This window comes from Dipodomys ordii, unplaced genomic scaffold, assembly GCF_000151885.1.
Source record: "Dipodomys ordii isolate 6190 unplaced genomic scaffold, Dord_2.0 Scaffold15, whole genome shotgun sequence".
Taxonomy (NCBI): Eukaryota; Metazoa; Chordata; class Mammalia; order Rodentia; family Heteromyidae; genus Dipodomys; species Dipodomys ordii.
Window position 1 is genome coordinate 17,322,273 of NW_012267231.1, and position 19,903 is coordinate 17,342,175.

At 55.1% G+C, this 19,903-nt stretch overlaps 1 protein-coding gene across 1 annotated transcript in view; it reads right to left on the minus strand.

Moving 5' to 3' along the window:
• Nucleotides 1–225: 225 nt before the first annotated feature.
• LOC105982368 (chromosome unknown open reading frame, human C15orf27) overlaps nt 226–19,903 on the minus strand; it is a 66,096-nt gene continuing 46,418 nt past the window's right edge. Inside the window, exons 8-11 of the mRNA XM_013011943.1 lie at nt 18,992–19,107; nt 9,453–9,642; nt 2,648–2,710; nt 226–794 (exon numbers count right to left, since the gene is read on the minus strand). Coding sequence (XP_012867397.1) covers nt 226–794; nt 2,648–2,710; nt 9,453–9,642; nt 18,992–19,107 — 938 coding nt within the window. The remainder of the gene's footprint in view (nt 795–2,647; nt 2,711–9,452; nt 9,643–18,991; nt 19,108–19,903) is intronic.

The following is a 19,903-nucleotide window of genomic DNA, read 5'->3' on the forward strand; positions in this document are numbered from 1 at the left end:
AAAAAGAAAACCACCATCCAGCCGTGAGCACCACCCCCCTTTCCCCTGAATGGGACGAGAAGAGGAGGCCAGCCTCCCCCGGAGGCTGGCAGCACCCTGAGGAAGGCCAGGCGGAATCGGGGGCCCCACCCGTGGCCCTCGGGGAAGCCTCCGGGGTCCCCAGAGAGCTTGGAGACAGCTTGTCTCCCCTTGTCCCGCCCCTGGAGCTCCCCCCCACCCCCGGCTCTAGCCCTCCAGGATCCTGAGCTTTGGCTCTGTGCATTCCAGCGCTCTGAGCTTGTCCTCCAGCGCAGGCGCAGTGGGCAGCAGGTGGATGGCCGGCGGGAGCGGGTGGGCAGCCAGCTTGTCATCTTGGTTCTTCTGGTTGTACAGACTCACTCGCTGGGCCAGCTCGGGGCTGGGCCGGGCAGCTGGGGCTGGGTCCGAGGGCCTCTGGGCTGGGCAGAGGTCCCTGGTCAGGGTGGACAGCAGGTCCTGGACTGTGGCCTCAGCCATCTGGCGGGAGGGCGGCGGCCGCGTCTGGGGACACGGGCCCAGCTCCGACAGCAGCTCTTCCTTCCCGGTGCTGCAGTCCGTGGAGGAGCCGCGGGGCTGGCTGCTGTCGCTTTGGGCCCAGGGGACAGAGCTATGGGATGAGGGGACACTGCTCTCCGAGATGATGCTGGCGCAGGTACCGTGGTCACCCGGCTTCAGGGGCACGTCCACCGAGAAGAGGTCTGAAGAGATGTTTGGCTGGTGGACGTCGATGGCGGCCGTGGTGAGCACACACGCTGCTGGCTCTGGAACCCCGCTGTCTGCAAGAAAGGGGGACCCTGTGGTCACATGTGGGCCGAGGTGGACAGCAGGCCTGGACTACAGGCATGTGCTACAGACAGGGGCAAGTTGTGGTTCACTACCCATCCTGGAGCCAAGGGAGATCTCTGTGCTCCGTGTGTGTGTGTGTGTGAGAGAGAGAGAGAGAGAGAGAGAGAGTATATGAGTGTTCTGGGGCTGGACTCAGGCCCTCAGCACTGTCCCTGAGCTTTTTTGCTCAAGGCTAACACTACACCACTGGAACGACAGCTCCACTTCCAGCTTTTTGGTGGTTAAGTGGAGATAGGAGTCTCTGGGACTTTCCTGCCCGGGCTGGCTTTGAACCGCGATCCTCAGATCTCAGCCTCTTGAGTAGCTGGGATGACAGGTGTGAGCTACCAGTGCCCAACTTCTGATCTAAGGTGTGGACATTGAACACTATTTGGTGGCTCATGTTTCTGGTGACAGAGGCTTTATGCCCTAGTCTGTGCTTTGTCCAGGCCGAGGGTGTGTTCCAGTGGGCGGCTGCTAGCTGCTGGACCCTCAGTGTAGCCAATCTGGGGCCGGGATCCCAAACCACCCGCAATGGATCGGTATTACTTTAAGCCACTGAAAAGCAACATTTAGGACCCTGGGCCTATCCGGACTCAGAAAACACAGGCAGCTGGGACCAGGGACCCGGTCCCTGTCTGTGGAGGCCTGACTTGTTTTTAGTGGGGCTGTGGGGGCTGGGGCTACCCGAGCTGGGCTTTGAAGGTTAATTATGCCCCCCTTAAGGGATGGGTAACAGCGGGTGCATTTGCGTAGGATGTTTGTCCCTCCAAAGTTGTGGACTGGCAACGTGGACAGGGAGATTCGGGCAGAGGGAGGGGTCTGTGAATCCAGTGGACTGAGTGTTGCTCAGAGCAAGCAGACAGACGGAGCCTTAGCAGACTAAAGGGGGGGGGGACCCAAATTAATGACGCATGGCCCCAAGTAAGATTTTCTCTTTCCTGTGGAATTTAGCCTCTGGGTCTGGGTTGCAGAGAAACAAGCCCTGAAGGACAAGACAGTCTCTAAAACGGCTGTCTCCCACTAAAGTAAGGGCAAGTGGCTTGCCAGGTACGGTGGCTCACGCCTGTCATTCCAGCTACTCAGGAGGCTGAGACCTGAGGATCGAGGTTCAAAGCCAGCCTGGGCAGGCAAATATGTGCCACTCTTATCTCCAATTACATAACAAAAAGCTGGAGATAGCTGGGTGAGGGTGGCTCACGGCGTAATCCTACTCAGGAGGCTGAGATCTGAGGATCGGAGTTTGAGGCCTGCCTGGGCAGGAAAGTCCACGAGACTCTTATCTCCAATGAACCAGCAATAAGCCTGCAGTAGAGCTGTGGCTTAAGTGGTAGAAGGCTAGTCTGGAGTGTTAAAAGCCAAGCGTGAGGTAGAGAGAGGTCCAGAGTTCAAGCCCTAGTATTGGCACAACAAACCAATCATGAAGCGCTGGCCTTCTCCAGGGTCCGTGCCTCTGTCTGCAGGGGTTCAGTGAGTGCCCCCTTCCCCAGCTTACCTAAGAGGCGCTCGGGTTAGGGAGAGATGTCACACACATTCTGGGTGACACGCCCTGTTCCATGTCAGGGTCTACGCACAGCTCTCATTAATGGGTAACGGCAGAGCACCCCACCGGGTCCCCGCCAGCTCAGCCCTGGGGCACCTCAGCACCAGCTCTGAGCCAACTTCTGCTCTGTGTCCTGTGGCTGTGGTCTGCAGGCGCCAGTCAGGCAAGGCCTGGCCGACGGTGCTTATCCTTGGATGTCAGGGTGGCTGCGGTGGCCTTTGAGTCCTGGTTCGCCCGCAACAGCCCCCACCTGGGACTTACCACTGCTGGGGCCGTTGTAGTACTGACTGATATAGCTGTTCATGTCGTCGTTTGTGACAGCATCTGTGGAAGTGGAGACAGAGAAGGGTGGTGGGGGAGGAGGGAAGGGAGGAGAGGAGAAGGGAGAGAGGGAGGGAGGGAGGGAGGGAGAAACAGGCAAGTTCAAAACTCCTGTCCTGACCAGCTGGCACTGGTGGCTCATGCCCAGCATCCTAGCTATGTACGAGGCTGAGATCTGAGGATCATGATTTGAGGCTACTCAGGGCAGAATAATCCTGAAGATTCTTATCTCCAAGTAAAATCACCAAAAAAAGCTGGAAGTGGAGCTGGGGCTCAAGTGTTAAGAGTACAGGGCACTGAACACCGAAGCTCAGGGACCATGCCCAGGGCCCGAGTTCAAGCCCCAGGACCGGCACAATAAAAACAAACAAAAAAGAAAAAAGAAAAGGCTGGTGGCTGGTGGCTCTATGTTTGTCATCCCAGCTACTCAGGACATTGAGATCTGAGGATCCTGGTTCAAAGCCAGCCTGGGTAGAAGAGGCCAGGAGACTCTGATCTCCAATTAACTACTCAGAAAAAGTCAGAAGTGGCGCTGTGACTCAAAGCGGTAGAGCGCCAGCCTTGAGCAATAGAAGCTCAGGGACAGCGCCCAGGTCCTGGACCAGCAAAATGATCAAACAAGTTCCTAGGTAGTGCAGTGTCAGCAGGATGCCCTGAACATAGCCTCTGCTCATGGGGACGGCTCTCAAGTAAGTTATTCTTTCTTCCCTTTGCGCCTGTGTTGAGCGGGGCCTGGCCAGTTCTTAGATGTCCCAGTACAAGGCATTTAGCTGCTTCTTTTTTTTTCTCTTGTGCTGGTACCAAGATTTGAACTCAGAACCTTGCTTAACTCTTTTCTCTCAAGGCTAGGGAGCCACGGCTCTACTTTTGACTTTTTTTTTTTAAACTGGTTAACTAGCACTAAGAGTCTCATCCAATTTCATGTGTGAGCTGGCTTTGAACCTCGATCCTCAGATCTCAGCCTCCTGAGTGGCTTGGCTGGGATGACAGGCGTGAGCCACTGGTCCTGGGCCTTGATGATTTCTGAGGCTAAACACACCTAAGTCAGCTGTTTCCCAGCGGGCACTCTGCCATCACGTTGGGAGACTAAGCGGCTGCGTGCAGAAGCCTGGCTCTTGAAAGCTTTTTTGGACTTTTTTTTTTTATCTGTAAATGCCTGCGGTCAGAGGTGTGGTTTGCAGGAAGGCCGGAACTAAGGGAGGGGCCCCGCTGACGGCGCCCTGCTCCAACATCAGCTACCAGCGCACTCCACAACGATGACCCACAATTCGAATATGTGTCAATGTCCTCCACAGCCTTGTCCGCCACCCCGGGAAGCCGGAGATCCCAGGATCGAGGTTCAAAGCCAGCCTGGGCAGACACCCGTGAGACTCTTCAACTACATAGTTAAAAAGCTGAAAAGAGCCAGGCTCCCAGAGCTCACGCCTGCCATCCCAGCTACTCAGGAGGCTGAGATCTGAAGATGGAGGTTCGAAGCCAGCCTGGGCAGCAAAGTCCATGAGACTCTTATCTCTGATGAACCACCAGAAAACCGGAAGTGGCGCTGTGGCTCAAGTGGTAGAGCACTTGCCTTAAGCTGAAGAGCTGAGGGACAGCGCCCAGGCCCTGAGTTCAAGTCCCACAACCAACCAAAAAGAAAATCAACTTTGTCAAGTACTTGGGCCTCGGCTGTTCCTGAGCACCATGGCCTCTCCCCACAGCGCCCTGGACGACGGCCAGCCCCACCCTGGACGGCCCGCCCCAGCCCGGGCTGTCACCCTGCGCATGTGCGGCCCTGCTGCCAGCTGGTGACTTGTCCAAGGTGGACTTGAGATTTCCCCTGAGCCTGACCAGCGGCCTCTCGCACCTTGCGAGCTTGGGGGCCGATGACACACCTGCCTCCAGGGGTGCAGGGCCAGGGGAGCCCCCTGCCCCTGGCTGGGTAGATTTGGGGTGCTCCGGCTGGAGCCCCCGTGTGGTGGTTTCTCTGGGCCCTGGTGAGGCGGGAGGGGACACGGAGGCTGGCTCTGAGGGCGCAATTCGTGTCACTGGGGGCTAGGGGCTGCAACTGACAGGTCCCGGGAGCAATCAATTTGGGGGTGACGTATTCATGACCGCGCAGACGCGCTGTGGATGCGGCCCAGCTTCTAAAGATGATTTGTGCTGGAGCAAGTCTAAACAGAAATGGGTCGGGGCGTCTGATGGCTGGCGGCTCTGGGCAGGGGCTGGGGTGGCGGGGGCCCCTCCCCGCACCCCTGTCCTCCTCCACGGCTGTAACTCAATGCTCTGTCTGCAGGCCGGACTGTCTCTTGGAAGGTTCCAGAGCTCAGCTGACCTGAGGGTCATGGCCAGCAACAAATGCGGCCTTTTTTCTTCCTCTCTGGAGTGGCCCGCAGCGCCCCTGCACTGGTCCCCCCATAATTCCTCCTGTCACCGCCATCCCTCCCCGGACGCCGCACTGGGGGGCTGGCGTGGGGCCGTCCATCACCCCTGAGCCCTGCCCTGGGCCTCGGGGTGGGTGATGCAGGGGGTGGGGGCCCAGGGCATGGGGTTGGGGTGCGTCCCCGGTGTGGGGTCCCCAGGGATCCCACACAGCAGGTGGTGTCGAGGAGGGGAGGGGCTTCGGGGAGGGACACGGACAGCTGTGCCCAGAGGTGTATGCTGGGTACCCCGAAAGGAGGAGCCCCTCTCCTGTGCCTTCTAGAAGGGTGCAGAGGCCCAGCACAGACCTTGGGAAGCCTGGCTGACACGCAACCAAGTCACCTGCGGCCTTCAACTTGGGTCCTTCCTCCTTCTTCCTCGTCCTCTTCCTGAAGACTTCCTAGATTCCTTCCTTCCTTCCTCCCTCCCTTCCTTCCTTCCTTCCTTCCTTCCTTCCTTCCTTCCTTCCTTCCTTCCTTCCTTCCTCCCTCCCTCCCTTCCTTCCTTCCTTCCTGCTCCTCCTTCTGAAGACTGCCCAGCTTGCTTGCTTCTTCCTCCTCCTCCTCTTCTTCCCCTTCTCCAAACTCAGTTGTTGACTCCCTCTGGAGCTAACCCAGTCTCTGGGGCTGGGCTCTGGGAGGTCACTGACTAACTCCCCCCCCAATTATCTGCTGCAGGAAGAGGAGGAGGAGGAGGAAACAAGCAAGCAAGCTGGGCAGTCTTCAGGAGGAGGAAGAAGGAAGGGAGGGAGGGAGGGAGAGAGGGAGGAGGGAGGAAGAAGGAAGAAAGGAAGGGAGGGAGGGAGGGAGGGAGGAAGAAAGGAAGGAAGGAGGGAAGGAAGGAAGGAAGGAAGGGAGGGAGGGAGGGAGGCAGGGAGGGAGGCAGGCAGGCATCCGGGCATTCTTCGGGCTGGCCGGGTGGGGAGGGCTTGGCCCTAGAGCAGTGCCAGCTGTGCCTTGCTCATGCTCTGCTCTGGCATCACGAGATCTCAACGTGCTCAGGACTGGAACCCAGTTCCCACCGGCCTTGGGAAGAGGAACTCAGGGAGCAAAACGAGCGCTTCCCAAAGACAGCAAAAGCTGGGTGCCAGCGCTCAAACCTGTCATCCTAGCTGCTCAGGAGACTGAGATCCTAGGATCACAGTTCAAAGCCAGCCAAAAAGCCAGAAGTGGCGCTGGGGCTCCAGCGGCAGAGCGCTCACCATGAGCAAAAAGCAGCTGAGGGACAGTGCCCAGGCCCTAGGTTCAAGCCCGAGGACCAGCACGTACATGTACACCCACCCCGGGAGCTGGAGCAACCCGAGGCTCCCGGCCTCCATGCCCAGGGCGCAGGGTGGAGACCGAGAGCTTCGCTTTGATCTTTGATCGTTAGTCTTGCAGACGCTGTTCCAGGCAGCGGACTGTGGAAGCGAGGCTGCGTGGTCCCACGCTAGCCTGGCCTGGCAGGAAGCCGCTTCAACGCGCACTGGGCTGGCTTCCAGAAGTGAGAGGGAGTTTGGCAGGCAGGCCGGGCAGCCACGGAATGGGCTGCAGAAGACTCAGAGCTAAGGGCCGTGCTGTTCCACGCAGGGGGAAAGCCAAGGCAGGGTGAGGCCGGGGTGGGAGGCAGCTGGGGGTCGCATGCGTCACCGGCTAGGGCTGAATCACTGCGTCCCTCCCAGGTTTACCACGCGAGGATCTTAATCCCCAGTGGCAGAATGCCATCCTAGTCAAGGTCAGGCCACGCTTACCAGTGGGGCAGATGCCAAACCCACAAGACTGAAACCCTCATAAAAAGAGGGGGGATTTGCACACCAATTCACACACACACACACACACATACACGGAGAGATGCCATGGGAAGACGAAGGCAGAGCCCGGGATGTGTCTACCAGCGAAGAGACGCCAAGGGAGGTTGAGGATGCCAGCCGCCGGGCGCCAGGGGACATGCCCGGAACAGAGGCTCATGGCCCAGAAGCCTGGCCTGCCACCACCAGCCCAGACTTCAAGGCAATTTGAGCACCTCCGTCTGGCAAGCCAGTACTCAGACACTTTAGACCTTTCCCTAAGGGCCACAGAACCAGTGCAAGTTAAATCAGGAGGGGACATGGATGATTCTGGAAGGCCACTGTGTAATGGGGGAAGGAAGGCTGCAGAAGGCACTTACAGGGGCAAAGCTGGCATCGGGGAATACAGCCAGGGATGAATGGTAAGGAGAGGAGTGTGTATGTGCGCATGTGTGCACACGCGCGTGCTGGTAGTGGGGCTTGAACTCAGGGCCTTGAACTTCCACTTAGCTTTTACTTCTTTTTGCTTAAGGTGGGTGCTCTACCACTTGAGCCACACCTCCATTTCCAGAGTTTTGCTGGTTCATTGGAGATAAGCCTCTCACAGAGGCTGGGAATGGGGCTTAGAGCTAAAGTGTTTGCCCTGGTAGATTGAAGCCCTAGGTTTGATTCCTCAGTACCACATACACAGAAAAAAACAGAAGTAGGGCTGGGAAGGTGGCTCAGTGGTAGAGTGCTTGCCTTGCATGCATGAGGCCCTGGATTCCTCAGCACCACATAAGCAAAAAGTAAAAAGCTGGAAATGGCACTGTGGCTCAAGTGGTAGAGTGCTAGCCTTGAGCTGAAGAGCTCAGGGACAGCGCCCAGGCCCAGAGTTCAGGCCCCACGACCGGACCCCCCAAAAAAAAAGAAAAGAAAAGAAAAAGCCAGAAGTGATGCTGTGGCTCAAGTAGTAGAGTGCTAGCCTTGAGCAAAAGCAGCTCAGGGACAGTGCCCAGGCCCTGAATTCAAGCCCCAGGACTGGCAAAAAAAAAAAAGTCTCACAGACTTTTTTCCCTGGTTGGACTCAAATGTTGATCCTCAGACCTCAGCCTCCTTGAGAAGCTAGGATAGCAGGTGTGAGCCCCTAATGCCGAGCCTTGAAGGAGATATTTTGTTCCTTGCCTGTCTGTCAGTCTGTCTTCCCTTTCCTCTCTCCCTCTGTTTGAACCATGGTGAGGTAAGTCTTCGATCTACTACACAATCCCCTGGTCTCCTGAGACACAGGACCAAGAAGTCACAAATTGCAGCCTCTGAGGCCCCATGATTCCAAACAAATCTTCCCTCCTTGCTGATCAACCTCAGTATGTGTCTAAGACATGGCCTTCGGGTCCTTTCCACCCCCTCTCATGGCTCTTCCCATATCCCGGGAGATGGGGGGGAGGGGGGGTTAAATCCACTCCTAGAAGAAATGCTATTTCAGGTCTTGGGCCGGAGAGTGGCAGCCATCCCCTCTGCCCACCGGGGCCGCCTCTGATCCTGCTGTCCCAGCTGGAGGAACAGCTGGGTCTGGTGAAGCCACCCTAGGATTGAGCTCCTGGCACAGCACCCTCGCACCCTGGCTGCGTGACCCTGTGAAGAGCTCTTAACTGCTTTGTGACAAAGACTCAGCAGTTGTTCCCAGTTGAAAGCTGGCAAAACGGATGCCCAGAAAAACAAAAGTCCCTCCGAAGTACCATAGCTGGCAGACTGAGGAACTGAGATTTGGGGCTGGAAAACATTCCCATCTACACAGTCCCCCCCTCCCCCCGTCCCCCGTCCCCTGGCCTGGGCTAGAGGCCCTGGCCTCTTCTCATTTCCACTGTGGGAAAGCTGAGGTTTCTGGACTGTTCTGCCTCCTTTTCCCCCAACTCCTGAACTTCCTATTTGGATTCTGGTAGGTGGCTTTCCAGGAAGAACGTTCTTGATCTTCTGTTGCTTATTCATGATGTGCCTTTGATGCCTTACCTGTTTCTTCATAAAAAGCCAAGCTGGGCTGGACGCCGGTGGCTCCCGCCTGTCATCCCAGCTGCTCAGGAGGCTGAGCTCTGAGGATCCCGGTTCCACGCCAGCCCAGGCAGGACAGTCTGCCAAACTCATCTCCAGTGACCACCAGGACACCGGAAGTGGCGCTGTGGCTCCAGTGGTAGAGCGCTCGCCTTGAGCTGCAGAGCTGAGGGACAGCACCCAGGCCCTGAGTTCAAGCCCCACGACCGACCACAAAACAGAAAGGTCAGGCTGGGTGTGCTGGCTCCAACCTGCAACTCCAGCCACTTGAGAGATCAAGGCCCCCAGCGGCTTGGGCAGCAATCTGGAGCCCTTATGGTTAAAAGAAACGAAAGCAAAACAAGCGCTGGGCCGCGGCCCAGGCGGCGGAGCGCCCCGCTCCCCGCGGGCCCGGCTCGGTGCCTCGGAGCACGCGCTGCCGCTGCGCCGACCCCCGCGCCACGCTCCAGTCCTGCTTGCTGGTGGTTCACAGCGCGGGCCGCCTGGGCTGGCTCTGAACCGCGAGCCTCCTGTTTCGGCCTCCCTGATCTGGGGTCCCGGGCCCCGCGGGCTCACCTTGCGCGGGGCGCAGCTCCTCCACGACGCTCTCGGCCGCCGTGTCCTCGCCCCACGCGCCGGCCTCCACCACCTGGTAGCGGCCTCGCGGCTGGCTGAGCACGTGTGGGGCCCGCAGCGCCGCCTCCCGCTCGGCCGCCAGGTCCAGGTCCTGCTGCGCCAGGTGCGCGCGCAGCTGCCGGATCTCGAACTGCGAGAGGCAGAGGGCGGGACATGGTCGGCTTAGGGGCGTGACCAGCGTGCTGGGGGCGTGGCGGATGTGCCTAGTGAGGGGCGTGGTTTGCTTTGGGGCGGGGCCGATGTATGGGGGACGGGACTTGGATGCTGGAGTGTGTGTGGGCAATATACCTGGGGGCGTGGCCAATGTGCTTGGGCGGGCTGTCTGGGCGTGGCCTATGCCCTGGGGGTGGGGCTGAACGCCGAGGAGGGCGGGGCCAGTGTGCTTGGGGCAGGGTGTGACCCACAGCCTAACCTCAGCTACTGGGGGGCAGACAGGGGTCAGGGGAGGCTGAGAGCCCCCAGAGCAGGGTGCTGCGCCCCGCTGGCAGCTCGTGCCTGTCACCCCAGCTTCTGGGGAGGCCCAGATCTGAAGATCACAGTTCAAAGTCAGCTCAGGCAGGAAACTGTATCTCCAACTATCCATCCAAAAGCTGGGAGTGACAGGCTGGGAAGGTGGCTTAGTGGTAAAGTGCTTGCCTAGCATGCATGAAGCCCTGCGTTCGATTCCTCAGTACCACATACCCAGAAAAAAGCCAGAAGTGGCACTGTGGCTCAAGTGGTAGAGTGCTAGCCTTGAGCTAAAGAAGCTCAGGGACAGTGCTCAGGCCCTGAGTTCAAGCCCCATGACTGGCAAAAGAAAAGGAAAAGAAAGAGCTAGAAGTGAGCTGGGTGCTGGTGGCTCATGCCTGTAATCCTAACTACTCAGGAGGCTGAGATCTGAGGATTGCAGTTCAAAGCCAGCCCGAGTAAGAAAGTCCATGAGACTCCTCTCCAATGAGCCACCAGAAAACCAGAAGTGGTGCTGTGGGTCAAAGTGGTAGAGCGCTTGCTCGCCTTGAGTGAATAAAGCTAAGGCGCAGGCCCTGAGTTACCCAGCTTTGGGTAAATCCCTTCACCTTCCTGGCCTTCCTTACCTTGTAAAATAAGAGTTCTCACCTGGTAACAATGGAGCATGTTCTTATTTTGATTTATAATTATTATTATTATTATTGGGTCGAGCTTTATTCTTGGGTTTGTGGGATGGCTGTTCACACTCCAGACCCCGGTTTAGGGGCCCACTTGGCATGCAACACTGCAGCACTGGTATGTGCCATGTGAGACACAGGGCCTTTACTGCCACCTCCTGTTCAAAGTGCGCATTGCACACCGTATCGCTTCTGCACCGGGGAGAACAGGAGAGGCAGGCAGAAGCTCCCCAGCCTCCCCCTCCCCCTCCCCCAGAATGTGGCCAGCACCTCAGCCCTGCACACAGCAGTACCAGAGGCTGGCTCACTGGATTTGCACCATCTAACTTGATCAAAGCAGCACAGCACCAGCGTCCCCACATGCACACCTCCAGAGCTTCCACCTAGAGTTGGCTGGATCTAATGTCATTGCTGCCCTCTCTTCCTCTCTCCCCGACATCCAAGCTCTCCTCCCCTGCATCCAGCTCCATCAGTGCCAGCCCAGGCTGCCCACGGCTCTCCACTTCCCCTGCCGGCTCTCACCAGATTTGTTCTGTGTTTGTTTTCCTTCCTTTCTTCTTTCCTTCCTTCCTTCCTTCCTTCCTTCCTCCCTCCCTCCCCTCTCTTTCTCTCTCTCTCTCTTTCTTTCTTTCTTTCCTGGGGCTTGAACTCAGGGCCTGGGACCTGTCCCTGAGCTCTTTGGGCTCAAGGCTAGTGCTCTACCACTTGAGCATTTCTGGCTTTCTGGTGGTTAATTGGCGATCAGAGTCTCAAGGGCTTTCCCGCAGGGGCCAGCTTTGAACCCCAGTCCTCAGATCCTAGCCTCCTGAGTAGCTAGGATTACAGGCATGAATCACTGGCACCTGGCTAATCCTTGATTGTTTCAATCTTGTGCTTTTCTTTTGGCCCTTGGCCTTACTCGGTGCCTCTGGTCCCATTTCTCCAGAAGACAAACCTTGAAGGCTGGGGTGTGGTTCCCAGGTTGTGCAAACTTGGAAATGGGCCTAGGGATTTCAAATACTATTTTAGATACCTCTCTACTTCCTTGCTACAACAGCGGCCTGGTGCTACATGCCTTCTTCCAGATCCCTGGCGGTTTTGTGGAAAGAATCACCTGTCTTTCTCGTCAGGTTCTTTCATTAAAAACTCTGATCCTTGCCTGTCATCCTAGCTACTCAGGAGGCTGAGATTTGAGGACCACAGTTCAAAGCCAGCCCACGCAGGAAAGGCTGTGAGACTCTTATCTCCAAAGAACCATTAGAAAAGGGAAGTGGAGCTGTGGCTCAGTGCAACCTTGAACTCAAGAGCTTGAGGGACAGCACCCAGGCCCTGAGTTCAAGCCCCAAGACCGACCAAAAACAGTATAGAAAACAAAACTCTGATCCCACTCAATCCAGTGCCATTTTCCTATTTTTCCACGTTCCTGGGTCCCTCCTGGCCTACAGGACTTAACACGGTCACTTAATCGGGAGCATTTGTTTTTCTTCCTTTTCTATTGCTTTAGTGGCCGTGGGGGTGGAAGGGAGGATCACAAAAATATCCATGGATCTTTACTGTGGCTCACGCCTGTAATCCTAGCTGCTCAGGAGGCTAAGATCTGAATATCCCAGTTCAAAGACATCCCCAGAAAGACCCATCCATGAGATTCTTACCTTCAATGTCCCAGCAAAAAGCTAGAAGTGTGATTCAAATGGTGGAGCACCAGCCTTGGGCAAATACACTAAGCAAGAGCACAAGGCCCCGAGTTCAGGTCCCAGTCCCAGAGCACACGCACACACACACACACACACACACACACACACGCACACACGTTCTGTTTCCTTCTCTTCCGCCCCCTAGTGGTGAATCAGTAAAACAAGGCCTGTCTCCAAGTGTAGGCTGCTCTTTGCAGGACACCAGCCTTATCAAGGCTGATTCCAGGCTACCAAGGAAATACCACACAGGTTGAAGGCCAGGCCCAGAATGCATCCTCACAAGCCAGCAAGGCTCTCCATACACCAAGAGCACAGAATCTGCAAAAAGGCTGGGGGTGGGGGGGCGGGGAGGGACAAGATACCCCACAGAGTTAATGACTAGGTGAAACCAAGTTAGCCTGTAGTTTCTGACTGAGTCTAACTCCACCCACAGCTTGTGATCCCCCCCACACTGCCCCACACCCCAAGCCTCTCTTGGACATACCCAGCCCTCTTTCTCCAAGGCCACGCGTCTGGGCTGCAGGCCCAGCTAATGGTTTCTTGGGCCACTCTGAAGGATGCATTATTGATGGCTTGTAATCGATCTGGAGAAGCCCCAGGGAGTCCCACTGGAATTCAAGCCAGACAGCTGGAGACCAGACCCGGCCCAGACGGGAGCAGCCAGGGACACGGCAAGAAGTTTTGAACTAAAAGATATAAAGCCTAAGCCGGGCACCAGTGGTTTGTGTCAGTCATTCTAGCTACTCAGGAGACTGAGCTCTGAGGATCATGGTTCAAAGCCAGCCCAGGCAGGAAACTCCGTGAGACTCTTCAATAAACTACTTGAAAAAGCCAGAAGTAGTGCTGTGGCTCAAGTCTTGAGCAAAGGGACAGAGCCCAGGCCCAGAGTTCAAGCCCCAGTGCCCCTCCCCCAAAGATGTAAAGCCCAAGTAAGTAGATGTTTTCCTGCTCATTCATTCATAAGTCAGGCAAAGCTGCTGGGGCAAGAGAGACATGTTCTAATTCTGTTATTCATTTTGAGATTCAAAAACTTTGAGGACCCCTGGATGCTGGTGGCCCACACCTATTATCTGAGCTACCCAGGAGACTGAGATCTGAGGCTCCAGCTTAGACAGGAAAATCCATGAGACTCTTATCTCCAATGAATCGGCAAAAAGCTGGAAGTGGAGGGGTGGCTCACATGGTAGAGTGCCAGCCTTGCGTGAAAAAGCTAAAAGAGAATGCTAGGCCCTTAGTTCAAGCCCTAGTACTAAGTCTTGATATGGGCATGAAACATGGTTTTCCCTAAGGCCTGAGAAAGATAACTCAACTCAGAATGTCTATAAAGCATCAACAATGTATGACATGCAGTAAGATGTGCTAGTTGTGCAAATGAGCAGGGAAAAGTGGTCAGTGATGGGGACATAAAGCAGTTAGTGCAAACTGACCTTGTAAATATTGGTGTGAACCGATAAAGCCTTCAATCACAATGTATAATATGGTGGAGAACATGAGCTGGACAGGGTAGCGCATGCCTGTAATCTCAGCTCTCAGGAGACGGAAGCAGGAAGATCTAAAGCTTGAGGCCAGCCTGAGGTACTTAGTGAAACTATCTCAAAAAGAACAGACTTACTGTGTAACTATAATGCCTCTGTACATTGCCTTTATAAGAATAAAAATTAAAAATGAATTAATAAAAATACTATTAAAAAAGAAAACAAGGTCTGTAATCCTAGCTACTCAGGAGGCTGAGATCTGAGAGGTTCAAAGCCCGGGCAGGAAAGTCCATGCAACTCTTATCTCCAATAAACCACTTAGAAAACTGGAAGTGGCGCTGTGGCTCAAGTGGTGGAGCGCTAGCCTTGAGCTGAAGAGCTGAGGGACAGTGCCCAGGCCCAGAGTTCAAGCCCCACGACCAAAAAAAAAAAAGGATTTTGATTTTTGGCTAGTACTGGGGATTTGAACTCAGGACCTTGTGCTTGATAGGCAGGTACTCTTCCTACCTGAGCCAACTTCTCAGACTAATTTATACTTATTTTTGCAATAAGATCTCACGCTTTTTCTTGGGCTGGTATAGAGTATAATCCTCTTATGTACGGCTTTCCATACTGATGGGAAGACGGGTACATACCACTGTACCTGGTCTTTTCTTGGTTGAGATGGAGTCTCTCTAACTTCTTGCCTGGAGTGGCCTTAAACCTCGATCCTCCCATGCTGCCTCCTGAGTAGCTAGGATCACTATATCAGGCTATGGATGCTGCATTTCTAGCAAAGAATTAGAATCTGCCAGTGGAAATCAAGTCACACTTGCAGAACCTTATTAGACAATACCTAAAATTGAAGACTGGACAGAGTAAAAGCACTCAAAGAGAGATCTATAAAAATATCCAAAGCTAGGCGCTGGTGGCTCACGCCTGTCATCCTAGCTACTCAGGAGGCTGAGATCTGAGGATCGTGGTACAAAGCCAGCCTGGGCAGAAAAGTCTAGGAGACTCTTATCTCCAGTAAACCACCAGAAAACGGCCAGTAGTGCTGTGACTCAAGTAGTAGAGCACTTGCCTGGAGCTGAAGAGCTGAGGGACAGCGCCCCAAGTGCTGGTTGGTCCTGGTACAAAAAAAGAAAAATAATCACCACTCCTTTCCCCCCAAATATTACAAATCCACTGAAAAACATCAGCTATGCAGATTCAGGATAGTGTGATACTTTTCAACAGGACAACAACAACATATCAAAACTCCACACCTCACCAACCCTGTAGCCAAAAACAGAAGAAACCCCCTAGCCCTCAGGTTCTGGTGGGGGGCGTGGGGGGGTGCGGTTCTGTCAGCCACTGTGAGACACAACGGAGCAAATCTTCCACGGCAAACAGGTCTGTTGCACTTAGGAAAAAGAAAAACAAAACACCCTCCCCAGAGGATGGAAGAGCCAAGTGCAATCCCAGCCCCACTGACGCAAGGCATTAGCTAAGTATTTCCAATCAGGCTGCTGAGAGCGCATTACTGAAGCAAGCCCGCCCTGGGGTGGGCGGGGCTCTTAATGTGTGTCCCTGGTGAGGCCACGCCCAGCGCTGCTCCCAGCCTTTAATGGTCTCTGCGCAGCGCCTCTTGACACTGACCTTGGCCTAATCGATGCCCACTCTGGCCAGAAGCTTGATGGCGTGGAGCAATCAGTTCTGTTCCGGCCTCTTAATGCAGCCGGGACAGGTGGTCCGGCCTGCACAACCGGCTCCCATTTGGGAGGGCAGCCAATGTTGATTTCCATTAGTTTTGCCATTGTTAGTAACACACACACACACACACACACACACAGCGTCAGGAGACGGTTGCAAAGGAATGATGTAGGGGTGAGGCGAAGAGGAAATTGATCTTGACCCCTCTCGGTTCATCGTGAAGATGGCTGGGGGATGGCCGTGCATTTAAGAGATGGCAAAGTATACGGAAACAAATTCCTCTGGTGGCTATTGGCTCAATAGAAAAATAGGTTTGTCAGGAACATTCTAGGCTGTTTTACAAATCACTTCTCACATTTTGGGAAAATAATAATAATAATAATAAACATCACTTCTCCTCCTCCTCTTCCTCCTTTCTTCTTCTTTTTGGTTAGTCCCAGAGCTTGAACTCAGGGCCTGGGCACTGTCCCTGAGCTCTTTTGCTCAAGGCGAGCTCTCTACCACTTTGAGTCACAACACCACTTCCGGTTTTCTGGTGGTTTATTGGAGATAAGAGTCTCTCAGACTTTCCTGACAGGCTGGCTTTGAACCTTGATCCTCAGATCGCAGCCTCCTGAGTAGCTAGGATGACAGGCGTGAGCCACTGGTGCGCAGCCTTCTAGTGATTCCTGACTAATCTGAGTAACAAAGGCTGTTGTGCTGAGCCAGGGCTTTGAGGGTGGGAAAGAAGGAACTTTTTCAGAGTAAGCGGACGCCCAGAGTTAGGACAGGAAGTCCCTTTCCTGATGTGTTCTTCTTCCTTCTTGCCCTTTGGCCCCGTCTTCCAGCTGTACGCCCATTCTCACAGGGGAGGGATGTGGGCAAAGTTTCTGGGTTTCTTCAGGATGTTGGAAACTAGGTTGGGAGCCAGGCCAGGCTGGAATCGGAGGGCACTTAGTTCCCAGTGTGGCCTCCCTGAATCTCCAAGGCTCTGGGACCCGAGCGGGGGTAGCAGCATGTCATCTGCTCTACCTTTGCCACAGAAATGCCTAGTGCTTGGGGTAAGAGTGTTACCTGTTCCTTCAGGATGAACCGTCTTGGGGGACTGGGCCTCCTGCTAGATTGGCACTGTTAGGAGCATCAGACTCCTGTCATGGCAGATTTTTTGTTGTTGTTGCTGTTAGTCCCAGGGCTTGAACTCAGAGCCTGGAGGCTGTCCCTGAGCTTTTGTGCTCAAAGCTAGTTCTGTACCACTTGGAGCCACAGTTCTACTTCTGGCTTTTTTTGGTGGTTCATTGGACATAAGAGTCTTACAGACTTTCCTGCCTGGGCTGGCTTTGAACCATGATCCTCAGATCTCAGCCTCCTGAGTAGCTAGGATGGCAGGTGTGAGCTACCAGTGCCCCAGCTCCAGTTAAGTCTTGAATCTCTGCCCAGACTAAGTCTGGAAAGGCTGTGTCTCTCTGTCCCCCTAGGGTGTGGGCACCCAGCTTTGGACATAGACTTTCTTGATTTCTCTACAGAAGTCTTATAAATAACCGGCTCTTTTCAGATCACCTCCTACCCTCCCCAAGGCTGCCGGGGTTCCAGCCATCTGTCCTTCTGGCTGTTTGAAGATGACATGCGTCAGGTGCGTTTTAAATTAAAATGCTTTAGCTCCGCACATTTCTTTTCCAGATGTGTCTCCAGGAGGGACCGTGTCTTTATTTATGGGTGGGTCTTTTGTGTGCCAAATCAGGGGGAACTTCCCTTGGGCCCCCTGCCCCCCCCCAGGGAGGCTACCGTGACCAATGGCTTGAGTTCTCACTGCAGGAGCCTGGGATCCGGGACCGGGTCCTGGCAGGAACCGTGGGTGGTGTGCCAGCATGGTTTGCTCTGGGCCCTGCGGCCCAGACCTAGGGAAGAGGCAGCAGTCACAGAGTGGGCGTGTCCTCCTGCATGGCTGGGACTAAAGGCGGCAGATGCAGCCTTGTCTGCCTGTCTTCTTGTTAGCCAGTGGCTTGAGACCACTTGATCATTGGTCAGCCAGTTTGGGGGCGATTTTCGTAACTACCCTTTCTCTTTTGTCCCACAGTCACCCAGGGGGGTGCTTCAAGCCCCCATAAGTCCCCTCTTCTGCCCACCCCCAGCAGCAGCCAGAAAGATGGACCAAAAAGATCTACCAACATGACAGGCGGCTCACACTTGTTATCCTAGCTACTCAGGAGGCTGAGATGTGGGGATCGAGGTTCAAAGCCAACTTGGGCAGAAAAATCCCATGAGACTCTGCTCTTCAATGAACTGCCAGAAAACCGGAAGTGGTGCTGTGGCTCACGTGGTAGAGAGCTAGCCTTGAACAAAAAGCTCAGGGACAGTGCCCAGGCCCCAAGTTCAAGCCCCAGGACAGAGAGGGAGAGAAGAGAGACAGGAGAGACAGAGAGAGGGGGCAGGGAAGGGAGTCCAAGTGTCTGGTTTTTGAACAATATGTGTGTCTGTGGGTCTGTATTTGTGTCTGTGTGTGTGCGCACGTGTGTGTCCCTTCTGGGGACAGTTCCCAGATCACTGTGTGGTGGCATCCTCCCCCCCTTGACTCTTGGCTGTGGGGGACACTGGACTCACAGCTACCAAGACGACCCCCCCCCCCCCCGTGACCAGAGCGCTGGGCCGGGCCTGCGCCACTGAGAGCTGCGCAAAGCCTGCCAAGTACTTCCTCCAGAGTTCTTTTGTTTTGTCTTTGGGTTGCTCCTGGGGCTCAACCTCAGCACCTGAGCACTGTCCTTTAGCTTTTTTTTTTCTTTTTAATGCGGGCTGGTGTCCTCTTACTTGAGCCATACCTCCACTTCCAACTTTTTGGTGGCTCATTGGAGATAAGAATCTCATGGATTTTCCTGCCTGGGGCAGGCTGGCTTTGAACCATGATCCTCAGATCTCAGCCTCCTGAGTAGCTGGGATTAGAGGTGTGAGCCATAGGGCCTGGCTTTCCCAGAGCTTTCTTTCTTTCTTTTCTTTCTCTTTGTCAGTCGTGGGGCTTGAACTCTGGGCCTGGGCGCTGTCCCTCAGCTCTTCAGCTCAAGGCTAGCCTCTACCACTTGAGCCACAGCACCACTTCTGGTTTTCTGGTGATTAACTGGAGATAAGAGTCTCAGGGACTTTCCTGCCCCGGCTGGCTTTGAACCTTAATCCTCAGATCTCAGCCTTTTGAGTAACTAGGGTGATAGGCGTGAGCCACTGGTGCCTGGCTTCTTCATTGCTTTGAATCAGGGCTTTTGCTGGACATGCGCATCCTGAGTGGGACTGGCACACAGCGGAGCCCCATAGCGCTCCACGTATGGCACTGTCCACCCCTCATTTGAGGGACCCCACTGAGGGATTGCTGGGGTGCAATGCTCAGGCCTGTGGTTTAGGAGTCAGGGCTGAACGCAGGCCTGGCGTGAGTGACAGGAGAGGGGCTCCCCTCTTTCTCTGGGTCCCCAGGAGTCAGACCATGGGCTGAAGGGGCTTCTCTGTGCTCTGGCCCCCTGAACCCTGGTGTCTTTTAGTTGCTAGGAAGGCTGGGACAGGAAGGAACCCGTTACCCCTTGCTCCTGACAGATCTGCGTCAGTCTCTCCAGCTGCTCGTCCTGGATGACCTTGGCCTTCTCGTATTGCTGGATGACGGCCTCCATCTCTACCTTGACTGGCAAGACGTAGGCTGGAAGACAGGGCCAGCTGTGGTGAGGACGGGCTGTGGTGGGATTTGGGCAGCACTGGGCAGGGGTGGGGCGGGGTCTGCCCAGTGCTTGGCAACAGCTCCCAAGCCCCCCCCTTCCCTGGGAGGAGCATGCCCCCTGAGGGCTGTGTCCAGGGGGTCCCCAAGATCTGTTTCTTCTTTTTCTTTTGGTCAGTCGTGGGGCTTGAACTCAGGGCCTGGGCGCTGTCCCTCAGCTCTTCAACTCAAGGCGAGCGCTCTACCACTTGAGCCACAGCGTCACTTTCGGTTTTCTGGGGGTTCACTGGAGATAGGAGTCTCACGGACTTTGCTGGCCGGGGCTGGCTTTGAACTGCGATCCTCAGATCTCAGCCTCCTGAGTAGCCGGGATGCCAGGTTGGGACCATTGGGGCCTGGCTGTTTCTTCGTGTTTTTCACAGTGGTAGAGTCCTTAGTTTGAGGCAGTATGCCCAGATGCCTAGACTAACAACTATGCTAGTCCCCTTTGAGGCTGGGAGTAAGCCATAGGACAAATTCCGAAAGACAGATGCCAGTGGAGAGAACATGTCGAAACTTCCCGCAGCCTTTGATGACATGTGAATTATAACTCAGTAAAAATGCTGAAAAAGAAAAGGTAGCCCCGCGCTGGTGGCTCACGCCTGTCATCCCAGCTACTCAGGAGGCTGAGATCTGAAGATCGCGATTCAAAGCCAGCCCGGGCAGGAGAGACCGTGAGACTCTCATCTCCAATAAACCACCAGAAAACCGGAAGTGGCGCTGTGGCTCAAGTGGTAGAGCG